The sequence below is a fragment of the Heptranchias perlo genome, chromosome 11 (assembly GCF_035084215.1).
Source record: "Heptranchias perlo isolate sHepPer1 chromosome 11, sHepPer1.hap1, whole genome shotgun sequence".
Lineage (NCBI taxonomy): Eukaryota > Metazoa > Chordata > Chondrichthyes > Hexanchiformes > Hexanchidae > Heptranchias > Heptranchias perlo.
The window spans coordinates 31,531,925-31,558,136 of record NC_090335.1 but is presented as its reverse complement, the minus strand read 5'-3'; the positions used below and the strand labels follow the sequence as shown (position 1 = coordinate 31,558,136).

Genomic DNA, 26,212 nt, shown 5'->3' with positions numbered 1-26,212 from the left:
TTGCAAATTTCCAAACCTTAGCAGGTTGACAAGTTTTCCAACATTTGAATGAGTAATGTGCCTCTCGATGCAGGACATTTTAGAGGCATATATATGCGCAACACATTACATTTATCTGTGTTAAATGTCATCTTAGTTTGTGCTCAAAATGTCCACCCTATACTCTGAAACAGGCATTCAAGAGTCAACAACTGTTCCTGATCTTGGTTGTCATTTTGCTCCAAACAGCTCATTAATATTGAATCACTGCATCAAGGAGAACGACAGAGCTTCCTACACACAACGTAATGGGAAATTTTGCAAACAGATAACCAATTTTGTACTATTATTGCATCCAACTTGCTTTACTTCAGTAGACCGCTGGAGTAATCTCAGTCAATCAAGAAATTAAAGGCAGCTATAAATGGAATAAAATGCCTACTCTGGAGAAAAAAACGTTATACACAATCACCTACAGCTAAAATTACTCAGCTAACAAAATTGAATACACGTAGATGCGTAATGGATTTGAATTTCCAATCTCTTCACTTAATAGATAGATTCACTTCAGTGGTGCTGACTGTATGGGGCATAACATCCCTTCTGTGCCAATTCCTGGGGCTTTAGGAACAGAAAAGAGAAGTGGAGACCTGTATTGCTGGGTCTCAGCTCCATTTGTGCTAAACCCGCATATCCTGGGGTTTACTGGGCCGGGCAGGATGCTCCCATTGAAGCAGGTGGGAGCACTTAATGTCATGATGTAGGAGTGACATGATAACACCTTCCACTCCATTTCCCAGGCGATCTGCTGGTGGTTTCTTGGACAAAGCACACAATGCAAACTGGGCAGTAGAAATAAGCTGTTACAGAGAGGGAACTCATAAAATAAGAATAAAGAATCTTTTTGCAAGCTTATTGAATGAGCTTATAACCAGAAAAGAACTTTCCCAGTGGAATAGAATTTCTAATTTTTAATCAATAATTTAAAATGTTTTGGCAATCTTGAAGTGTACAGAACAAAGGCTCGCATTGAGCTTACTAGTATGTGATCCAGTCTGTACCCATTTTGTATAATCTGTGATAATATGCTGCTCCTTGGCAAAAATGGGAGGTCAACGTTCAGGTTATCCAGAAAATTGGTAAAACTTGGCTGTTAATACAGAAGTCTGTGCAGGTCAGAAGAGGATTAAATTGTTCCTGCTTCTGCTTATACAAAGACTCCGGTCCCAACAGCTTTGTCTCTCAGCTCATTCATACATAACAAACAGTTTCCTAAGGCCTGTTACCCAAGCACAAAACCAGCTTCTCCACTTTTTTTCTCTTAAATATTGGTCTGACTCAAATATATTACTCTTGCAAATCAAAAAAAATACATTGTTGCAGCCAATAATACGAAGGGGTAAGGTTGAACTGCTAATCTCAAGAACTGAATAACAATCTATTTGTCTTGGAGTAGATTGCACAGGGATAAGTGTTCCCTGAGTGTGTTCTCAATGAAAGCTTTGAACAGCATCTTGACTCACTGAAAGGTAATTCTCCGAGCACTCTACCCTTATATACTTTCTGCTATTTGAATTTTCAACTGGCATTCTGTGATTTTATACTTCAATGATGTCACAACAGAGCCAGCAGGTACTCAATTAAATGTTCCCTACAAGCTCTTGTTATGTAACTGATAGTAACAAAACAATGATCCAATTTGTTACCGCATATGGTTTTGCTGCAGTGTGTCTAAACTCTGTCTGTTCACATTCGGCTAAAAAATCTTTGGTTGCTTTTACAAAGCAAGTTTAGCGTCAGTGTTAATTTTCACCACGCACCAACTCTAAACTGAGAGTGTAAATCCGGAATCAGGGCTCAACCTGACTCATGAACGAAGAAGAGTGGCACTTCCTGGAGGCAGTAGTCTCATCCCCTGGTGACGTCATCACTTTGGTTTGACATTGCACAGAGTACAAAGTTTACCTCAATTCAAATGTCTAGAGAGCTGGAATTCTCCCTTCCTTGTTTCAGTTTCTAACTGTTGGGAGAGACCTCTGTCTGTGCATGTGCCCAGATAGTCACAGAGTTCTCCCCTAAACATGACAGTTCCAGCCAGGCAGGAGCCATGCAGTGTAAACAAAGCTGACTGGCTGGAACCTGAACTGCAGTTATGGTCTCAGTAGCCACTCTATAAATGCACCCTTAAAGGAGTTCACTACCAAACAGAGCGAGAATTTAATAGCATCCAATCGAGCACACCAATCTTTTGGATAGATCTACTCCCCTTCACCTTTTTCCTCTTTTCCAGAATACGAACATATGAAAATGACGGGCAGGAAAAGACCAGCTGGTTTGTCAAGCCTGTCCCACACTCATGATGGCTGGAGCATCAAGGCTAGTCACGTCCTATTAAGGTATAGTTTCACTGACACAGGCATTCAAATAGCCATGTTTGATGTGTATATCTAAGAAGTGAGTGACTGCAGGCTATGTGATTCTGATTTGGAGGAAATCAGAACCAAACCCAATCCTATGCTTACACAAAGTCCACACATGCACTTTCCAAGTTGATAATGATGAGGAACAGGTTTTCTGGCCAATTATTTTTCCCACAGTCTAGCTAAGTAATGCCCCAGACTGATATCAACTAATTCAGTATAGAACAAGGATCGAATCTGAACTTTCCTGTTGTGTATACCTCATCATTACACCACTGGCGCACTGAGCCAACTCTCCCAACAGTTAGAAACTGAAACAAGGAAGGGAGAATTCCAGCTCTCTAAACATTTGAATTGAGGTAAACTTTGCACTCTGTGCAATGTCAAACCAAAGTGATTGGTGGTAGGGACACTAACTTATGCCAAGGAGAATCACTGGAAACATTCAAGCACCATCTTAACTCAATACAACTCTGTGAACTCACATTGTCTGACACAAGGGGTTTTGCTAATCTTGAAGGATAGTTCATTTAAAGGAAAACTACACTTGCAATTCTCAATGTCATGGGATGGCATGTGCTCATATCGGGCGGGCGGGACAAGTATCAATGCCACTATCATTCCTTTAAAGATTGTGTTTTCTCCCTGCAAAGGAAAAGGTCACATATAACCACCGATAGAGAAATGCAAGTGGGGAAGAACAACATTACTGAAAAACCCTGAGTTGGCATGAAAAGGAAACTCTGCAGATAATAGGCAGATGGACAGGGGATGACAAGGTTGAAGTCGAGGTGGGATGACAAGGTTGATCAAGGCTGGGTAAGGCTCATCATACAGTGTCAGCTTCATGTGCTTTCTCAAAATGTTGCAATGCCCATACACTCAGCTGCTATTTCTTCTAGGTGGAATGTCACTTTGTGCACAGCTGAAAAAAAATCTTCTGTGTTTCATATCACAGAAGAAGAACTTGCATTTATAGAGCATCTTTCACATCCTCAGGACATCGCAAAGAGTTTCACAGCCCATAAATTACTTTTGAAAGGAAGTCACTGTTGTAATGTAGGCAAATGTGGCAGCCAAAATGCTCACAGCAAGATCCCACAAATAGCACATGTCTGTTCTCCTCCTAGATCTCACATCAATCTAGTCCCTCACTGTCAAAGGGTCAGGTTTGGGGAAAGTTAGGAGAAACTGAGCAGAAAGTTGGCCACGCCCAACTATTCCCATTTCATTGGACTCCAATTAGGCCTTAAAGGACAATGGTGCTTTTTAAGGAAGAAAATATTTTAATTTAGTGAGTACGTTAGCGTAGTAGCTATGTTATTGGACTATGAGTATTTCCGAGGCCTGGAATAATAATCTAGAAGATGTGAGTTCAAATCCTACCATGGTAGTTTGAGAATTTGAATTCAGTTTAGAAAATCTAGAAATAAAAAGCTGGTATCAGTAAAAATGACCATGATGTTGTCGGATTGTCATAAAAATCCAACTGGTTCACTAATGTCCTTTAGGGAAGGAAACCTGCCATCCTTACCCATTGTGGCCTATATGTAATTTCAGTCGCACACTAACGTGGTTGACTCTTAACTGTCCTCGGAAGTAGCCTAGGAAGCCATTCAGTTGTATCAAACTGCTACCACCCTCTCAAGGACAATTAGGGATGGGCAATAAATGCCGACCTTGCAAGTAACATCCACATCTCGAAAATTAATAACTGAAAAGAAAACAAATCGGTGGAGTTAAGGTGGAATGCCTTATACAGTTTAACACCCCAAAACCACTGACAAACAGACAGTAAATCAATGGAAAATCCAGCTCTGCGTCTGTTGCTTGCCTTGTAGTTGGCGCTGGATTCTTGTTATTGAGAGGCAGTGAGGTTTACACACCTCTTCAGGGAGTCATTTACTCACTGGACTCCGACTTGGTATTGATTGCTAACAGTTTAGAGAGGAGGGTCTTTGATAAAGTGCAGTCAGTGCTACAGGCACAGGAAGAGTTATTGATTATTACTGAGTTGCACTGCCTTTTCGGGCTATTCACACAATCTAATTCCTTTGTAAAATATCTCTATATGATACTCTATTCTGTGCTTGAATGTGTAACTCTGTGTCATAAACTTGCAAGTTTTACACTTTTGTTATTTTCAAGACATATGAAGTTCAGCTATTTCACAATGGAAATCAATCAATAACTTGTGTAAAGTACAATTTTAGTGTTGAACATGTGAACATTTGTTTTAATAGAATTACATCAAATTTTACAGCACAGAAACAGGCCATTCGGTCCAACAGGTCTATGCCGGTGTTTTATGTTCCACATGGGCCTCCTCCCAACTTACTTCATCTAACCCTATCAACATATCCTTCTATTTCTTTCTCCCTTGTGTACTTATCTAGTTTCTCCTTAAAAGCATTTATGCTAATCGCCTCAACCACTCCATGTGGTAGTGAGTTCCACATACCACTCTGAGTAAAGATTCTCAATTTTTTTTTAAAAAAAAGATTTTCTCCTGTCCTCTTCTCCAGAGGTCACTGACATCTTGCTGGGGTCCAGTACCAGGCCCACAGAGTCCCCTCCAGTACCTCAACCATTTTCCTTGTGTAAACAGTAAGTGTCACCGTGCTATTTTGCTGCAGGCAACATCACAGTTTAGCATGACCTAATCCTCATTTGTCATCCATGAGCAAACTTGGATAGACATAAGGCACAGTAACCCTGACCGATCTCTGCTTTTCCAGCCCAGAGGTCATTGGTATTGCCCCTACTGCTGCCCCAGCTGAGATCCACCAGCTCAGCAAAGACTGAAGATGGAACCTGGGAACTTCTTTTTGAATAGCTCAGCTACTCACTGTCTTAACTTAGCTGAGTCATTGGGGAGCTGAGGAGGAGATTATTGCGATTTCCGTCACTTCTGTTTTGGAACTTGACAAATCTGTGGCTGCACTGATGTTGAATCACTATGCCATTCTAAATGTGGTTCCATGATTTAAAACACCAACATGTTAACTGCACTCATTTGAGCCAGGAGCAATGATATTTCTTCAGTCTCCATGTCGTTAAGTATTAATTATCCAGTCAAGTAATAACATTTTAAACTAGCCCATTCCAATGCAGGATACAAATGTGAAGAGTTACATAATGTGCCCATTTATTTGCCTATTCAGATTACTTACTGCGATCTGTAATGATTGCTCGGGCCTCCTGATTGGTTGTCTTGTTCTTCAGGTTCTGTGCTGTAGTAATAAGCTCATCCAGCTGAGGGTGCTTTTGGTCCAAGTCTTGCAGAGTAGCCTGGAGAAGGAGGAAAATCGATGAAAAGGAAAGATTGTCATGAGACAGAATTTTAAAATCCTTAGATAGAAAATAATAAAGTTTTGGTTTTCAGATATGGTCTGATTGAATTGTCACGGATAATATTAATAAAATTAACAAGCATAAATGTGAAAACTTCACAAATCCATCAGTGGAGCAAATAATGTTTCTATAAAATGGCTAATTTTGAAAATGCCATGAGGTGTGCATGTGTGTGCATTCACTTCCACTATTCTCAGCATATATTCCTAATTTACACTAACAATTTTAATTTTAGAACAGAGTCCATGTGGATCCCCAGTTCAATGGTTTCTGACAATTTAAAGTTTAGAAGCCAAATCCATATTGTAAGTATATCCATACAAGATGTGGAGATGCCGGTGATGGACTGGGGTTAACAAATGTAAAGAATCTTACAACACCAGGTTATAGTCCAACAGTTTTATTTGAAAATCACAAGCTTTCGGAGGCTTTCTCCTTCGTCAGGTGAAGTGTGACCCAACGAAGGAGAAAGCCTCCGAAAGCTTGTGATTTTCAAATAAAACTGTTGGACTATAACCTGGTGTTGTAAGATTCCTTACATATATTCATACAGGTAAAGGAAAAAACTTGCAATTATGTAGCACTTTTCATGTCCCGAAGTGCTTTACAGGCAATGAATTACTTTTGAAGTGTTGTTATGTAGACTGCTGAAGTAGCCAATTTGCACACAGATAGGTCCCACAAACAACAATGAGATAAACAACCAAATGATCTCTTTTGGTGGTTTTGATTGAGGGAAAGATGTTGGCCAGTATACCAGGACAACAACCCTGCTCTTCTTCGAATAAAGTTATGGGATCTTTCACATCCACCTGAGCAGGCGGAGGGGACTAACATTTCTGGGGAAATCCTTTCAGCAAACCTCGCCCCCCATGAGCGCAGGCCACTCCCTGCTGCTGCCGCCACCATGCACTCAATGGTTAGCAGGCTCATGGTCCAATTGCATCAGGTCAGGATGTGGTTAGCAGGAGGTGGGGGTGGGCTGAGTTATTCAAAGATTTCTCCAGCAGTGGAAGGACAAGCAATAAATGCAAAATACACACTCAGCTAACAAATCAGCCCCCCATGATGCCCAACACCCAAGGTTTCCCCAGAGTGCCGATAGCCGCGTTTCTCGCTGTTGCAGGAGAATCATCTGTAAGTTCTTTAGTACTTTAAAAGTGGCAGAGAAAGCATAATGGAAATATGTGTAACGGGAAAGTGTTAAGTAAAGTACATGTAAAGGCAATACTCTAAATTTGTTATATGGATAGATTGATGGATAGATAGATATTATATATATCTTGCACACAGGGTGCATTGTGCACATTCCAGACACAGTACGTGCTTATTGACTGTTGACAGACGCGTAGATTTCAATCATTTGGGTTTTGTACGGGCGATTAGTGTTTTGAGTCTGCATCTGCACAACTTGTGTGGCAATACAAGGACTCACTTCTCCTGTTTTAGCGCAGGCATGGAAGAGATAACTTGTGATGCATTGTGTATCAATTAAAAGAAATCAAGATCCAACTAGCTGTTTTGTGCAAAGGCAAATGCGATCTTATGGCATCACTTCAAATCATAATCAATCATCAATTAAAGTATTAAAAGAACTGCATTTTTTTTTGTATGGTTACTTTCCTTCTCTGTAGCTTTAAACCAATTGATTTGCTAATCTAGATACATTTCAGAGGAGATGTTTTATTATATAAGGATTTTAAAAGACAGTTTCTTGGACTGGAGCTTCATATCCATCAGCTCTCTCCACTTTAGCACCAGTCTCTTCACCAGCTGGTTAGCTTAAGGCAATTCCTTCTTCACCATCACTCGTAACAATTACTTTTATTTTAATATTTAATGTATATATAAGACCATTTCAGAATAAGTTATTTTTGGCTCCAGGTGTTAAATCGCAGTATTGTTCAAAAAGATGCACCAAAAAATGTCAAAAATCTAGATGATCTGGGGGCACATGGCCAGCAAACCCACCAGGAAATTACTTTTGCCTCAGCAGAGCTCAATTCTTCCTTCAAAATTCACCACTGCAAAAGATTGCACATTTGTGTTTTGCTCCCCCTATAATATAATTGATTGAATACTAGGTATAGCTGCAGCTAAAGCCATAACAAGTATGTATCCCATTGCACTCCCACTGTAACTTTTCTTTTTGTATGTCATATGTAAGGCCAGTGAGTTTCAGTTTTCATAGAAAAACATGCTCAATTATGGAATGTGGTCCTAGCACACAAATAAAAATCCTGAAATACCATTCAATTAAAAGGAATCCAACTTAGTCAATTGCTTTGAAGCAGTTGCTTTGGTCACAGGCCTTTATTCAGAGCTGTTTTTCAGTTGTACATTTTTTTGAATTGTCAACTATTTTGAAGCTACTGGTCAGCTTTTCTGAGTTTTGTATGTTGGCATGTATAAGCATGCCAAAACATTCTAAAAAGATAATAAAAACTAAAATTATTCATGTGATTATTAAACACTGCAGAAGCTTAACTGAAATGACCTAAAGTAGCCAGGTAGATTTAATCTGCTGCAAATGTTTGGTGTGATCATTTTTTTTTTACAATAGTCCTTGCAGGATCTGTGTTACCTGGGGTATTACTTAACTATAGAGTCTTATCTTGTTACAGAAGGTTCAATATTTTAACAGACCTGGCATTTCTGGGGCAGTACATAATAATAAAGATGTAAGAATATAAAGAAACAGTGTCCAAATTGTATACTATGAGCTAGGGCCAGAGGATAATCTTTAATAAACTTAGATGATCCATTTGAACTGTGTGAACACTCTCTTTTCCCTCCCCTCCTCACCCACATTGTACACATCTGTGCAGATGTGGTAATACTTTGAAATCTTCCTCTTTCTTCAACTCATCAACATCAGGTCTAACCTGTGAGTACAATATTCTGCATCAGTTTGACATGAATGATTTTAATCAGGAGTAAGCAAAAAAACGATCCTTTCAATGTTTGCTGGCCCGTTTTTGGAAGGGTTTGCATTACAGTTCAGGACTTCTTCTAACATTTATTTTTGCTCACAGCAACAGGACAGTTTCCATGGGCATGATTTTATCGAGGGGGTGGGGGGGAAGGGTGGAATTCTTGATGGGAAACCTGGAAGTACGGGTTTCTCAAATGTCCGTACGATTTTAACATAAGGATGTGCTTTATTTTTTTTTTGTACGTTTCCCGCCCGTCAGGCCTGCCTGATTGACAGGCTGGTCTCAGTCGGACAGGAGAAGAGGAAGGAAGCGGATGTGAACAGGTAACTGTTAGATGAGGAGGGTGGGGGTGAGGCTCAGTTATCTTGGTGGGGGGGGGGGGGGGTGGGATGGGGGTCAGTCATCAGGGAGTCAGGCTGGGGGTCATCCCTTTTTGTAAGGGAAGAGTATCAGGCATACAGAGCCAAGGCAGGAAAACGAATTGAGGTACAGATCAGCCATGATCTAATTGAATGGCAGAACAGGCTCAAGGGGCTGAATGGCCTACTCTTGTTCCTATGTTCCTATATAGTTTCGGCTGAAGCCGTAAGTCAAATTTATTTACTAGAATTAATGTTACACAGAAGCAAAATGAATATAGCAGATCAAAATATGCTGCTAAATCTCCATACTAATTTATCCTGACTTGAACATCACGAAGTGTTCCAAAATCTTAAGAGTCCTCCTTAGATTTTTTCAACAGAGTCTTTGAAATTTTTGCATGGAGTACGTCTCTGCCCCCATGGAGTTCTGTCTCAATGCATGATATGGAAATAAACTTTAGAAACAAGTGAACTAAAGATGAGTAGCTCTGGATGGGCATACATGCCAAAAGAAGCCTTTCGTGTCACAGGTATTCATTTTGAGACATTAACTACCTTCCTCCCAGAATATTTCCCTAATGGTCAGCCATTACAGTTAATAACCATGTCTTCACCTGAGATGGCAAATTTGCATACATACAACACCACAAAGTTGGAAGAATTCTTCATGCAATTAATGATCCCTCTCCAGGAGGTCTGCTGATCTATCACCCCCCTCCCCCGCCGATACTGTCAACTGCCTCTTGCCAGTGCTATATAGTCACTATTCGCTCTACTTTCATGTCCCAAGTCAAAGAATACAGTTAATAGTTATATTTTTAGGGCACAATACATTGGACTCCCTTCAATTTCATATACTCTGGAAATATTTTGATGTGATGGAAGATGGAGCTAATAACAGTTTGTAGCTTATAATATATCATAATCAAATTCTCAGATCAATGATAAACACAGGGAACAAAGTTACCTTCATTGCAGCTTTTTGCCATCATTACACCCCTTTTAATTTATCTCTATTTTTTGGTAAAAAGTTTGGTAATTTGGTAAAAATATTGAAAGGAGAAAAATAGATTCCTAGACGTCAGTAAGTCCTGTAGAGATTCCCCATGACATTGACTGTCTACAGGTATATGTGCTTCTGAAGGACAATGGCTACAGACTACAGAAGTAAAACATGTTAAACCCTTAGAGCTGGGAAAAGGCAGATCTAAATTCCAGAGGAAACCTGAGCTTATCAGCTATCACGTCCAACCTAAAATTCTTTTAGTATCCTAACATTATTAATAACAATGATTGTGCCTAATACTTACACACAATAACAATAGAACCCCCACCAAATCTCACGGGTACTTTGGCCGCAAACTCTAATTACCCGTGGAAATCCAGCATTTTTACCCTGCATTTACACACTTTACAATGTTCACACTCATTTCAAACAGACACTAGGGGATGAATTTCCGCGGGACTTCTCCCATTGATGTGGCATAGGTTTGGTGGAACGGTCGCATAAATGTTGTTTGCGCCGTTTTTCCGGGGTTTCTTTTGCTGAAGTTACAGTGCACAAGCAGGAGAAACCCCTGTGGAAATTCACCCCCTAGGAAACTGATCCCAAATTTCACAGATGCCTAAACTCCCACTGATCTGTAATGATGGAAATTTTTCCTCCATCATCATATTGTCTACATGGGCATGATGGAACTCCATGTACCCACACATCTTTCTGCAACACTGAGATCTACATTGGGAAGGAGGGTGGGGGGGCGGGGGGGGGGTGGGTGGTGGCAGGAGGTATGAGACAGAGAACAAAAATTCCAAAGCAGAAGGGAGCGAGGAGGTTGAGATGGAGAAGAGCTTTTGGAGAAACGTAAAGGGTGGGAAACATGTAACACATTTGAAGGAATGCTGCATATATCCATACAGCCCATTTGTAACTCAATCGCAACAACAAAAGAAAAGATGACTATGCTGCTGTATGCATATATCCAATACATATAGTTTTTTCACCACTCAATGAACACCGCTGTGATCAAAAATGTTACACAGCTACCAAAAGTGTTCGACACTGACACAAATTGAGCCTGTTTGAGCCTCTAAAGTTTTTGTGATTAGGCTCCATATACAACAGGGAGTATGATGATGCTACATCAGTATGATACTGGCACCATTATAGTCATTGGACCAACTTATTTGTAAAATGTCAACAAAAAGTCCTGAATTATGATTAGAACAATACATCTTGGCTTCTGTCCAAAACATGTCTTGATGAGAACTATTAATCTATTTTTAAGGAAACATTATTTATCATTGGTGGGATTAATTTCAATAGCACTTGGAACCATATATTTCTTTTCACAGACTTTTAAATGCATGCATTTGCAAAATCCTTTGCATTATGTCCACAATAATGTACTCATAAATCATCACTGATTTGAAAAACACACATTTCCACTGCCACGTGTCCAGGATTCAAAATGGATATGCTGGGTAAAGGATTAGCACCATTGCTCTTTTAATAACTGTTAGTCAAGCAGATGAAAGGCAGGCACAGGGATACCGCCATGTGTCTTTGGCCAACACCAAATAACCTGAATGAAAATGTAGCTGAATGCTGGTTGTGCAACATATAGAACCACAAGACCTATTTGGTTTAGTTAGGTTGACAGAGGCTGGGTTCAATGATTTGCTTGCTAAAATCTGCTTCAGTAGCTTCTGCAAACAAGATATAAATCAGACTGGAGATCAACCCTGGACTGGATTGATTTAGGGCAGATCTCAGCTCCACAATACAATGAAGGCAACGGGGCCTGATATTTCCACCTTCAGTGAAAGACCCCAGTAGTTTAGCATTCCCTATTACAAGCCGAGGTAAGTTTTGTATAACACTGCTGAAGGAGGGGTTAACAACAGTTGTCCAGGATGCAAGTTCTCTCAAGTCAGTATTATCCTGCTATAGGAAAAATTGTTCTGTCTACCTTCTCAGGCCAAGTATAACATATGTGAATATTCTCCTTCATGTTCTACTCCCCAAATCTCACGTGTCAAGTTTATCGACTATATGAATATGTAACTTGCACAAAGTTTGCAGTAAACATTGAGCCATGGGATTGATAGGAGTACTGTTGTCATGCATCACTGACATGTAATTTTAACAGAAATAAAATACATGCTGCAAGTCAAGATCAACCAAAGGCCTTTAAAAGTACGTGTGCTTAGTGATGTAATTATGGGCACAATTTAAACATTGAAGAACAAGTGGGTTGGGGGCGGAGGGGGGGGCATTGAAAATCGCAACTGTTTCAGACCCACCCCAACCTGCCCATTTCCAGTTTTCACCGGGGCGGGATGAAGGGCGGGCGACCAACCCGCTCTCAGGGGGTGGGTTGGTGACTAAAACCTTTCAAGGAAACTGCAGGCCTTCATTATTACAGATTTTCCAATTTCAACCTCAGGGGGCCGAGATTCCCGGGCCTTCTCCTTCACGCCATGTGAGAGGTGTCGAGAAGGCCCGAAACTGAAGATAACTGCCTTTCTGGCACAGCTTGTGGGCTTGGAGGAGTAGGAGTGCTGCCCCCAGGCCCAACAAGCCCTACCTACAGCAACCCCCACAACGATCGCAGACCCCCGCCCCCGATCTCCGACCCCAACCACAACGATCGTGGAGCTCCGCAATGACTGGGTAGTCGGACGGCAAACGGACAAAAAAAAAGACGTCCTTACGTCAAAACTGTAAGGACATTCGGGAAACCCGTACTTCCAGGTTTCCCATCTGCAATTTGACACCTCCCGCCCCTGCCCCTTCCCGGCTCAGGGTCGAAATCATGCCCTATGCCTCTCTCATTAATGACACCATTGTACGTGAATGCCGAAAGTTTTTTTTACATACTAGTCGATGTCCTGTGATACTACGTGTGGGTAGTGAAAACTAATTTGAATTTTTCAGGTCAAGCTGGTTAGAGGGTGGGGAATAATGGAAGGGGGAGGAAAAGGAAAGGCGGGGAGGGGAGGGGAGGGGATAAGATGGAGGGAGAGGAGGGAGAAGACAGAGGGAGAGGAAGGAACAGATGAGGCAAAAAGTGGGTGGGCAGGAAGGAAGTGCTGAGGAAGAGGAATTTAGATCAGCGATGCTAGGGAGATAGAGGCACAGAACAGCTAGCCTTGGGGGGAGGGGGACACAAGAAATACAGCCAGTGGGGGGGAGGGGCAGGGGCGGTTATTATAAAATGGGAAACAAAAGGGGGTATGGGTAGCCTGTGTGGGGCAACTTCAAGCCAGCGGATGGGTTGGAAGAGTCCATGCAGCCAGTGAGTAGGGTGGGGCAGGAGGAACGGACTGAATTCCCCAGCCCACCTACAGATGCAATACCGTTACAATCGAGACAAATTCCCTGTTTAATATATGTTGAATCTATATTTTTGATAGAGAGAGAGAGAGAGAGAGACCTTAACAACAGATTACAGCTACAGACCATTATAACATTGAAAAATAACCATGATTTTGAGCCAGGAGCAGAGTATATGGAGCAGTTGTGCCAGGATCAATCTCCATTTGTCTTTCAGTTAGGAATTAACCACTATGCAGAGGTTGTTATAATCAGCAACGGGAACAATATCACTTCTGACAGCATCTACCAAGTCACTAATGATGAGAACCATTGTGGGGCCAGACACATTTCCCTGTGGGATCTCTGGAAAGATGCTGCACTAAGATGACCAAGGCCCATTTATCACAACCCAGTGAGTGTCTGAGGAAGTTGCAGAGGTTTTTCTTGTAACACCTTAACATAGCCACTTAAATTTTAAAAAAGGCTTTAAAAAGGGATCTGTCCCACACCACTTTTCTGTACATAATTGTACAAGAACAACTTGTGAATCTTGATCAGCTAAAAAGTGCACATTACTATAAACCATATGCAAATCTTGCCTATGTTTTAGTGAAAAAATGACACTGGGCATCCAGAGGCTTTACAGATATGCAGTAATACTCAGATATATAACATACACAAGAGCCAGTTCAACAGTTTGTTACAGCACATTGCCTTTTCTTCTATTACTGTTAGTAAATCTAATAAAAGAGTATTATTTGACACAGAGACCTTGCTCATAGGGTGTACAATACCAAGGTTTGTCGTGCAGCAATTATCTCTCCAAAATACCTTCAAACACAAACTCTGTATTGACTTCTACTACTATACAGGAGAGGAACACTTCCTCTCAATTGATACATCATCAGGATTTAAACGTTGTCTCTACTATGCTTTTGCCTTTACCCAAAATAATCAGAAAATTAATTCTTGGACTTTTGAGAGCTACTAGATAACTATTTTTCTCACTCACGCAGTCCTCATTTCAACTACCTCATCTGACTTCTGATACATGGACAAGCTAAGAGTGCTGGTTGTGAATATCATCATATTAAATAACAGAGGAATGGGTGTTTAAAGCCGTGAATAACTTTCTGATAGTGCACAGATAATAGCTGAAGGATCCTCTTGGAATTAGGGTTGTCTCCACTGAATAGCCAAAGCCTTTAAAGTCTTCAGCATTTCAAAACGCATTTAATTTAAAAGTATCAATTATGACAAACCAAGTCATGAAAAGCCATTTTCCAAGTAGGACTTAGATAACGTCTATGTGGGGCGCTGATGACCTCAAGCACAAGCTCTTCTTTTAATAAAAGCTGAATCTTTATGTGATTTGATGATAGCCACACGAGCCAGTAAGTTTGGCACTGGAGGTCTTGAGTCTCAATACCCAGAGGTAGATTTTCAACTACCATATGAAATGGGCGTGAAGTGGGCAGGGCAAACGCTACAACTGCCCGAACCCGATGAAGTGAGGCAAGCACCATTTTAAGATGTGTCTGGAGGATGTCCTAAAGTGCTTTACAGCCAGTGAATTACTTTTGAAGTGCGGTCACTTTTTTTGTAGGCAAACTAGCAACCAATTTTTTTTATAGATAGCAAAATCCCACAAACAGCAATGAGATGAATGACCAGATAATCTGTTTTTGGTGAAGTTGGTTGAGGAATAAATGTTGGCCAGTACACCAGGAGAACTCCCCTGCTCTTCTTCAAGTAGTGCCATGGGATCTTTTACATTCATCTGAGCAGGCAGTGGGGCTTGAGCAGGCAGTGGGACTTTAGCAGGCAGAGGGACGTGACCAGGCAGAGATTCTGCACTGGTGTCACCCTAGATTATGTGATTGGAATCACTTCCATTATTAGCAGGACTCAAGGCATAGCACTTATTTTTAACAATAAATGCTGACAAGTGATTCAGGCCCCAAAACTCTGACTGTCAGCATTACATGCATGTACATGCCTCTGACCTGTTACAGTTAAACCGGCTGGGGGACAAATTGGATACCGCTGGCCTGCTGACGCAAACTGAGTGCGGGGAATGAAACCTGCACTGGAACAGTTAGGCCCGATCGATATGGACCTCAGATCTCATTTAAATGAGATCGGTGCGCTGCAGATGCCTGCTGCCTGTCCCCAAGCAGTTTGACGTGATGCAGACATCAACTTTGAGCTGCTGCAATGCGTGCAGAAATCCTCGGGGGGAGGGTTGGGGGCAGGGGGGAGGGGAAGCAATTGGGAGGGGGCCGAGCAGGGTCCAGTAATGGTCTTCAGGACTGCCTTGGAGCTGGGAGGAACACTTCTGATCCTTCTGGCTCCACATTCAGGTATGTATTTTTTTTTACAAAACTTACCTTTTTGCTGGCGGCCTCCAGTGGCCCATTTTAGGACCACTAGTTAGGCTACATGTAGAGATAATTATCCTGAACCCAGCGGGCCTGGTGCCGCTTGGATTCATGCAGACTAATTTCGGGAAGGGGTTCCCTATTTGTATATGCAAAGACTTTAATGCCTGTTTCAGGCGCGGGCCCTGGACGCCTATGCCAATATGGCGGGCGGCACATTTCCAGTGCGGAAACTGTGCAACGCCAATGAATTTCTAGGCCACTGATTTTCATTAAACCACCCTTCTAGCTTTGTACAGTTCACTATGTTACGGCATAACAAGGTCATATGTCTTGTAAATACTTGGAAATCTTTTATCGAAAAAGCAATTCCAGATAAAATATACAGTATCACCATTACATACAAAGATAAACTGCCAATTCTCTGCAACACATTTGGGAAGTAGAGAAGAAGCAAGTCATGTCATATCTCAAATATGTTTTGAAACCTGAAGGTCATATTATAAGAAGAATCATTCCTTCCAGTGGGTGAGAAATCAATCTCAGCTAAGACTCCAATTGAAAGTAGTAACACTTTGTTTTTCAAATCTCCTTTGGGAACTGGAAGTAAGTAAGCTAGTAAAGCTGCACTGCATCCTCACAGTGATCGTAAGATTAACGTAATCATTGATCTGACATGCGCGTACTTATCTCCGACCGTGGAATGTAAATAGAATGTTTCATGACCTTTAAACAAATATTCATGTGGCCTCGTTTACCGAACCATTTGCTAAATGAAGCACACACTGTTAAGTCATATAGTTTAAAGTTCAGGTTAATCACATGGCAAAGACTTTATGTCAACTAAAAACTGTTCTGTGCAATGCATATAAGCTTATTAATTGGAAAGATTACTCTTACTTTATGAAGGACTTATTTGGTCTCAAAAGCTATTAAAAAAAAATCTTTATACTGAAGAATATCGTTGTTCACTTTTCACCTGCAAGGTTGCTCCACAGATTCACAGAATGGTTACAGCAAAGAAGGAGGCCATTTGGCTCATCGAGCCTGTGCCAGCTCTTTGTAACAGCAATCCAGTTAGTCCTGTTCCCCCGTAGCCCTGCAATTTTTTTCTCAAGTATTTCCCTTCCCTCCAGAGGCTACATATGCCACCCTTCAGCATTGCCTCTCCTGCAGACAGGATTTATGTCACAATTTTTCTCAAAGAGCATAAAACTACAAATTAATCATGGATTAACAAGCCTGCAATTTTTGAATTATTCTAAACTGAATGTTGTTTCATATACTCAATTCCTGGCACCAGTTGGAAGGTGCTGATGTACTGAAGGTGCCCAAATACAGCAAATGGCTCAAGAGGCTGAAACTAGAATCCATCGAGAGCCACCCCAGTTGGTGGTGATATTTTTGCATTCAGCCAGCTCCAGATCAGCCCGCTGACTGGTCCAAAGTGTTACCTCTCAATGAGTTCATGGAGCCATTCCAGGAAACATGCAAGCTGACGATGTAAGAGTAGCTGGAAAGGGAAGTGGAGACACAAAATGTTGGGTCCCTGAGACAGGTTGAAATTAACAATCAAAAATGAAGGTATTTACTTAAAATTGGTATATATCCTTATATATATATACTTTTAAGAGAAAGAAGTGGCATACAGAAAATACAGCTTTTCATCCCTTTAAAAGAATATTGCACCACATTCTACTCATTTCAGGGTTTATTTGAGCCATAATGCTTGTAAACGATGGCTATTTCTTGCTGGTACAATAAGGCCAGTAACACATTGGCCACGATATTAACCCCGCCTCCCCACCATGAGGAGCGGGAGAAGGTCGGGGGATGGGGGTGTTATAGACTTTTTTTTACAGCGGCGGATATCGTGGTGTACGAGTGTCCCACTATGGAGAGGCAAGACACTCCACTGACCTATTTAAATCGAGCTCCCACAATGCAATTCACTGTTGCTGTGCGGGTTTCCCAGGGGTCAGGAAACTCGGCAGTGCAATTGAGGAGGGAGCTGCCGGTGGCACAAGGTAACTGCCTTTTCCAGCATTCCTTGTGGGCCAGGAGGAGCAGGATCACCCTGCCATGATCGCCGACCTCTCCCCCAAGCCTCGGTGGCCTCCCTCTCCCCCCAGCCCCGGTGGCCGACCTCTCCCCCCAGCTGCGATCGCTGAACTCTCCCTCCAGCACGAACGGTCTCTCACTCCCTCCAGCCCCGGAGGACTCCCTCTCCACCCAGCCCCGGAGGACTCCCTCTCCCCCCAGCCCCGATGGACTCTCTCTCTCCCCAGCCCCGGAGGACTCCCTCTCCCCCCAGCCCCGATGGACTCCCTCTCTCCCCAGCCCCGGAGGACTCCCTCTCCACCCAGCCCCGATGGACTCCCTCTCCACCCAGCCCCGGAGGACTCCCTCTCCACCCAGCCCCGGAGGACTCCCTCTCCACCCAGCCCCGGAGGACTCCCTCTCCCCCCAGCCCCGGAGGACTCCCTCTCTCCCCAGCCCCGGAGGACTCCCTCTCTCCCCAGCCCCGGAGGACTCCCTCTCTCCCCAGCCCCGGAGGACTCCCTCTCCCCCCAGCCCCGGAGGACTCCCTCTCTCCCCAGCCCCGGAGGACTCCCTCTCCCCCCAGCCCCGGAGGACTCCCTCTCCACCCAGCCCCGGAGGACTCCCTCTCTCCCCAGCCCCGGAGGACTCCCTCTCTCCCCAGCCCCGGAGGACTCCCTCTCTCCCCAGCCCCGGAGGACTCCCTCTCCCCCCAGCCCCGGAGGACTCCCTCTCTCCACCCAGCCCCGGAGGACTCCCTCTCTCCCCAGCCCCGGAGGACTCCCTCTCTCCCCAGCCCCGGAGGACTCCCTCTCTCCCCAGCCCCGGAGGACTCCCTCTCTCCCCAGCCCCGGAGGACTCCCTCTCTCCCCAGCCCCGGAGGACTCCCTCTCCACCCAGCCCCGGAGGACTCCCTCTCTCCCCAGCCCCGGAGGACTCCCTCTCTCCCCAGCCCCGGAGGACTCCCTCTCTCCCCAGCCCCGGAGGACTCCCTCTCTCCCCAGCCCCGGAGGACTCCCTCTCCACCCAGCCCCGGAGGACTCCCTCTCCACCCAGCCCCTTTGGTCTCTCTCTCCCCCCAGCCCCGGAGGACTCCCTCTCTCCCCCCAGCCCCGCAGGACTCCCTCTCCACCCAGCCCCGGAGGACTCCCTCTCCACCCAGCCCCGGAGGACTCCCTCTCCACCCAGCCCCTTTGGTCTCTCTCTCCCCCCAGCCCCTTTGGTCTCTCTCTCCCCCCAGCCCCGATGGGCCTCTCTCTCCCCCCAGCCCCAATGGGCCTCTCTCTCCCCCCAGCCCCGATGGGCCTCTCTCTCCCCCCAGCCCCGATGGGCCTCTCTCTCCCCCCAGCCTCGATGGGCCTCTCTCTCCCCCCAGCCTCGATGGCCTTTCTCTCCCTCCAGTCTGGGTGGCCTCTCTCTCTCCCCCATCCCCAATGGCATCTCTCTTCCCCCCCATCGCGATTGGCGACCTTTCCCCCCATTCCGAGGACTGTTTCCAGGGGTCGCTGGCTGCGGCCTCCTGCCAGCTGTCAATTTGACCATCTGCCGGGCAGGAAGCAGAACAAAAAAACGATAATGAGGTCCTGCCGTTAAGTCCGGCAGGACCTCCACATCCCTGGCCTTGACGGGTTCTTGGGCCATTTTCGGACTCCCCCACAACCTCTCCGTAAATATCAGGGCCTTTGTTACTGTGTAATGTCTTCTTTGTATTTTCTGCAATCTTTGTTAGAGGCAGAATAATTCCCATACTGTTTTGTTTATTTGTTAATTAGGGCTAAACATATTGCCCTCGAAATTTGAACTGGATACAGGGAACGATCCCTGCGCCTGAACGGATAGGCCCGAGGCACATCCTATATTGCGACTCGGGGCTCATTTAAATGAGACCAGAGAGCTGCAGACATCTGCTGAGCATCCTCAGGCAGCTCATCGACAAAGAGACTTGGAATTTCATTCTTTTGTGATGTCAGCAGCAGCCTCAGGTAAGTGCTTAAAGCAGAAGGAGGGCGATCGGGAGGGGGAAGGTCGGGAAGGAAGGGGATCAGGAAGGAAGTGACCGAGAAGCAGGGCGATGGGAAGGGAGGTGGCTGAGAAAGAATGCGATCGGGAGGGACACGATCGGGAAGGAAGGCGATTGGGAAGGAAGGTGATCGGAGTGTGGTGGGGGAGGTGACCGAGGGCTGACAACAGTCTGTGGGACTGCAATAGAGCCAAGAGAAGCACTTCTAGGCTTCACATTCAGGTAAATATTTTTTCTAAGCTTACCTATTTAGTGGCGGCCCTTTACGGACCACTGGTTAGGCCACATGTTGACCTGGTTTTCCTGAACACAGCCAGCCCGGCCAATAGAGAATCACAGGAACCAAGTAAAATATACAAAATATTCCAACACTTCCATGAGTTTATCACAGCCACAATTCAAATTGTCTTTGTTCTGCATTTTATATAATTTTTAAAAATAATCCTTTCCCTAAAGTACACAATTGCCAAATACTTAGAAAAGTACATGATTAATTAATATCACTAATTGTACATAATATGATTAGTCAGTCAGAAAAAGAGAACTAAATACAGTAGATTCTTTTGTAATACTTGGGAGCTGGACATAGTCTTCTCCATAGGAAGAAAGATGCTACAAAGAGGCTGTTTTTGCATGGCTTCTCCATTAATAAAAAACTACCTAACCTCCCGTAGCATGGGTTATGGACATAAATAAAAATGAAACTTATGACTCTCTTCAATTAAGTGTCTCTGTTTCTTTCGTGCTCTCTCAATCTGTGTGTTTATACCTTCGTGTCTTTGTTTTGAACTCTTTCTTTCTCTCTTTGTCTCTATGGGTGAAAATGTAAAATGCATTTTCCCTGGTGTAGAATGGTGCCCACTGTATTGCACATAACCCTTTTCAATGTAACCAATAATAGGGCCCTTCATTGCATAGGCAAGTGATCTCCCAACTGCACAGAGGACTGGTTCTGGCAGCTTGAATGCACAGAGTTGGGTTTTGGGAGTGTTGCTGCAGCAATTCAAAGTGCTGCAACTGGAAAGTATCTATTTCCCTTGAAACCTCTTAAAAGGTTCCTGTTCAACCATTTGTACTGCCCCCAATTCTGCAATTCAAACTCCATCATGATCAAAACTTCCATCATCTCCACTTCGTCTTTTCGTCTCAAGAGGGAAAATTCCCAGGATACACAATTAATCTTCATACCCCAGTTCTCTAAATTTGAGTTTTAATATTGCAGCCTTCTGCTGAACTCTCTACAGTGATGGAACATCTCTTTGACATGGGGGGGACCGAAAGTGGACTCAATACTCCAGATGTCATCTCATCAAACAGAGAGAGGAAAGAAGGCCTGAATCAAGTAATTAGTAATGCTTCAGAAGATACTTGTAATTAAATAGAAAAAGAGGATTAAGAATGCCTGAGGTTGTTATGGAAAGAACACGGTAATCAGCAGTGCCCCCACTGATTAAACAAAGAAGATCAATATAGGCTGGTCATGCTACGTGAATACTAGATAGCAGGCTCTGTAAGATGCTCTTACTTATGGACTCCAACATAAAAGGAAAAAGAGAGACTCCTTCAGACTTGATGCAGAGTGTCACTAAAGATAGAAAAGAAATGGGTACTGAGTTGAAAGCGAAGAATGGTGCTGTTGACAGTTGATTAGGGAAGAGATGAATGGAAAAAAAGTTGACATTTCTCAAAACCACTTTTATATAAAATTGGGACAGCAGCTAACCAGTATAGCTGATATAATAATTTTCTCAATGATCTTAGCTGGATGTATGATTTGGTTATTCACAGGACATTTGATACTTCACAAATAATGAGATAATGAGTTCTACACCTGCTGACCTGGTATCTGTCTGCTCTCCTGTATCTCTAGACATACCAATAAAGGGGATTAAACAGATTTCAACACAACTGTTTATCATTAAAATTATTTTTTATTTAAGTTAACGATACTGTCTGACTTATCTAATCTGCAAAGCATGCCGTCTCCAATGTAAATATGGTAGAAAGTGGAAGAATTTTCAGTGGCCAGAGAAACACATTTCTCATTGTAAAAATAAAGACCTTCAGATAGCTGTAACCGACCAGCAGGTCCCAAGGTGCCAGTGGTTCAGCCTATTTCATTATTCAGTGTTACCATAACAAGCTCCCTCAAATCAAATGACCATATTGAGGAGGTGGAAACTAAAGCCCATGAATGTGTTGAGTTTTAAAAATTTAATGGGAAGTTTTTCCCAGTGGAAATACGTGACACAGGCTTATGACAGCCAACACTCATAGAACCCGGTATTGGAAAGACTCCAAAAGAAGACTGCTATCTATCCAGGAACAACAGACCCAAAGGAATGGCAAATTCAAAGCCTTTTGCAACGCTCGGATTGGGCAGAAGTTTTTTTTCTCTCATCCTTGACACTGCACCATTCTACCTTTTGTGATCTCACACGCTTTGCTACTGAAATATTAAAACTCTATTACTTTTCGCTATTTATTTTAGGCAATAGGGCATTGCCTATTCAATAGGAGATTAAATGGTATTGTATTTCAGGACAAAAACGCATGCACTCGAAGATTTCATATCCAAAACTCTGAGAGTGACCTTAAAACCTTCATTGGACAATGAAGAAAGTACTTCACTGATTCCTCTCCAATGGACAGTTAGGATACCGACCACAATGCACTCACTACATGATAAAAAAAAATCAGCATATTACTTTAATAGCAGCACAGCAATTCAAAGTAACTACAATGCGATTCCCCCCTCCCCCTCCCCATCTTTGAAGCTAACAAAATATCTGGAAGGCTTCATTTTGCTTGTAAGATTTACATACTAAATGTCTTGTAATGTTCTGGTTTACTGCACCATTTAACATTGCTTTAAAGCTATAAATACGCAATCCAAATCGTCTCTCTGAATATTAAATTTGCAAAATATCATTAAAAACAGAGCAAAAGACTGACTAAGGATTCATATTTATTCTGGAGGTATGCCACAGACAACACTTCTGAAGTCAAAGGGCAAACTCACAAATGAAATGATAGATCCCTTAGCTCCCTGTTGGCTTAGCTGCTTCAGGTAGTGAGTAGGCAAGGCATACAGTCCAGAAGGTCGCAGGTTTGATTCCTAGTCTGTACCGACTTAGCTGATTTCAGCTGGAGTGGTAGTAGGGCTACAATTGGCTTCAGTCCCTGGGTTAGAGAGAGGAAAATCAACCAAGGCAGTCGCTCATGATTGGTGTTCATTAACCCCTGCTGGAAGTGTGCATGTGCAGACTGTGGGTGAGGGCAGAATTTGGCTCACCTATGATACCCTGTGGTTGAATAGCCTGCTGATTCCTGTTGTCTGAGTTCACACAGAAGAATGGCAAATTCAGTGAGGCACCAGAGGGCAGTAGGGCCTGTGGAACCACACCCCAGTAAAAGTCAATAGGGGTAATTTTGACCGATATCGGTTCGGCCACCATTTCTATTGAAGTCATGATAGAAGGAGGGGAGGGAAGAAAATTGACAGAAAAGAAACAGTGGCATTCCTGCCACCGCAGGTAGCATGTGTTATCGAAGTGGGTGGTTGTCAGTCAAGTCTTCAACAGCTGAATGTAAATACTTCCGCTACGGGGTAGTGGCAGTGAAACTCATGGCCATCTTTGGGCTAAGTGGCTGAAGCACTGCTGGCCATCCCATACAGGGGCAGCAAAACAGCTGGGGAAAGGCATCAACTCCAGTGAAGATGTAACTGTTTGCAACTTTAAAGCAGGTGAGAATACGCAAGCTAATGACTTTGAAGTGGATCTGGCTGCTGCGCAAACCACCTTTTAGTGTAAACAGAGTGGTTTCTGCAGCAGCAGGAATGGCAGGTGGTGTTGGAAAATCACTTCAGTGAACAGTGACCCAATACCAACACAGCATTAATTTTAGAGAAAGAAGGCTAAGCTGCAGAAAATAATAAATAAATACTGGAATCTGAAAACGCTTCAGAAAAGTTAGGAATAATTAGAGATATGAAGTTCCAATTATTTGAATCAATCTCGTTAATGTCTAAAGGAGATGTTCATCATGATGAACCAGAGTTTATTAATTGTAAATAATCTGCTGCCAATGAAGAGTGCTTCAAATCAAATACAGAGATATCAACAAGCACAACAGTCTGGGGTTTTTACAGTAGGTTCTGAAGTAAAGATTGGAAATAAAGATTCCTATCTGATCTGCCACATGATTTTTGATGCAGCTGATAAAGACTCAAAATGCTACCTGAAATATCTTGAACTAATTGCATTGCTACAACATGCTGCAGAGGTGCAAAAACTTTATCACAAAGATGTGCATTTTCTCATGCCTGACTTTCTAAAAGCAAAAAACGGGTATCCTCAATGTACTAAAACCTTTGTCATGTTGATATACAAGCAGGATAGTCACTGTCTCCCCGTGAAATAGATTTATTTCCACAATTGAGGCTGACTGGATAACTCACAAGCAACACATTTTGAAAATGAATTACAAGTAGAGTCAGAAAAGGAAACATATTACATTCATCAGAAGCACTGAATACCTTTGTGTATCATACCTGCTGCATTTATATATTTCAAAAATTAATTGTAGGAAGTTCCACGCATTTGTTAGAGCCAGAAAAAGAGAAAACTGCCCAATGTTGTCATCAAACCACACTTACTGGAAACATGATTTTTTTTCAAAGTTATCTGTCCTGACAAGTAGAGTAAATGTATATTTTATGAATGTACATCTATATTCACATGAATGTACAAGAATGCATCAATACTGTATCACAGACCCTGTGTAGGTATGCACTTCCTGTCCACAAACCTCACTTCCTGTTGTCACAATGCAAGCCGTATCATATCTGAAATATGCTTTGAGACTAAAGGGCCATACTATAGAATGTTATTAACAACAGATAACGCCTGTGAACTGCAGCAGCTGTGATAGTCATTTCTTTTTTTACTGTTAAAAAAAAATATTTATTGTGAATCAATTTCTATTTAGTGCTTTTGAAAATTCTGTTAAAAAATTCTTCATCTCTGAACAAATTTTTAGACTTAAAGATATTAATATATATAAACTTAGAAATCGTGTGAATAATGAACTTTAAGCATTAATGACGTAATTTTGTCTGTTCATGGAAATTCATGTTGATTGAAGACTGTATGAGTTGGCAAACTCGCTATTAGTGCACTCAGTTTTTTGCTTCTATCCCTCTGGCACATCAGGAAATATGCACCCCAGCCTATGATGTTCTACCTATTAATTTTAAGCAGCTGTAAAGTTGCACTCAGCTGCTTTAAGGTAGGAACATAGATTGAAAATTTAACATAATGCCTGTTTATTTCTTCCAAATCAACTTTATCAGATACAAAACAGAAAAGATGTGAAAATTGAATCTTTTCCCTGACCCTCACCCCATTTTCCCACTCTTGAAAGTGCCAACTTGTACTGGGGTACAATTCCATGGGCACTGACCGAGATTGGTGGCAGGTTATTCCACTGTGGAGTCATCACGCATGAACCCAAGCTGTTGTCACCTGATGTCAACAGGCACACATCTTTCAGCACGGGTCACTGAACGATCATCAGGAGAGAGAACCCTGGTTGATTTTTGATTTTACCCAACCTGGTGAAATCTGCTAACTCAAACCTGGAACCTTCCTGATCCATATGGCTCAGTGTCACATAGATACATTGGCCAAGAATTTGCCAAAAAATAACGGCGTGTGAACGACACATGCTGTTATTAATGTGTAAATCAGCCAGCAACTTGTAGCGAGGAAGAGATCCTCCGCAAATTGCGAATTGCCACAAGTTGCTGGCCGATTTGTGCCACTCTGTCATTAGCTTTGCGAAAACGGCATCTCGCCCAAAACCTCCCTGTTATTTTCATGAAGTAGCTGCATTTGCACATTAATTGTCTATTAATCTTGCACCAGAAAGTTAAGTCTAGTAATTGACAGCGTCAGTACCCATTTAACGACGTGATAATTGTTAATGACTGCCAATCAACTCTCTTGCCCAGAAAGTGAACAATTACAAGTGTGGAGTCTCATTCCTTCAGGTTGTGAATTGTTGGAGATTTAAAAATGTCAAATTTTAAATATTTTTCTTACTTTTCCTTTCTGTCTCTTTTTTCCGCCTTTCTTAATCCAATCTGTTTTTCCATCTCTTTATTTCTCTTTCTGTACCTGATTTAACATTGAATTTACCCTCCTCTCAGTCCTTCCACTGTTTATTTCTCAATCCTTTAATCTCATTGGTTAAGAAGATACTCTATTTGTCCTGTTGTTCACCAAGGTCCCAGATGCCTGTTACCCTCACTTCCCCGTTAACAGCTCGGCACTTTCAACAACATTGTGGGCAAAAATTTTTAAACCTAAAGGTGCACGAACAAGTCTAACTAAC

At 42.7% G+C, this 26,212-nt stretch overlaps 1 protein-coding gene across 13 annotated transcripts in view; it reads right to left on the bottom strand.

The window, feature by feature from the left end:
- The window catches only part of dmd (dystrophin), a 1,591,310-nt gene that overhangs the window by 302,996 nt on the left and 1,262,102 nt on the right, over positions 1–26,212 (bottom strand). For all 13 annotated transcript variants that reach the window (XM_067992781.1, XM_067992785.1, XM_067992782.1 and 10 more), the window contains one exon: positions 5,573–5,690. In XM_067992781.1, the coding sequence (XP_067848882.1) occupies positions 5,573–5,690 (118 nt within the window). The remainder of the gene's footprint in view (positions 1–5,572; positions 5,691–26,212) is intronic.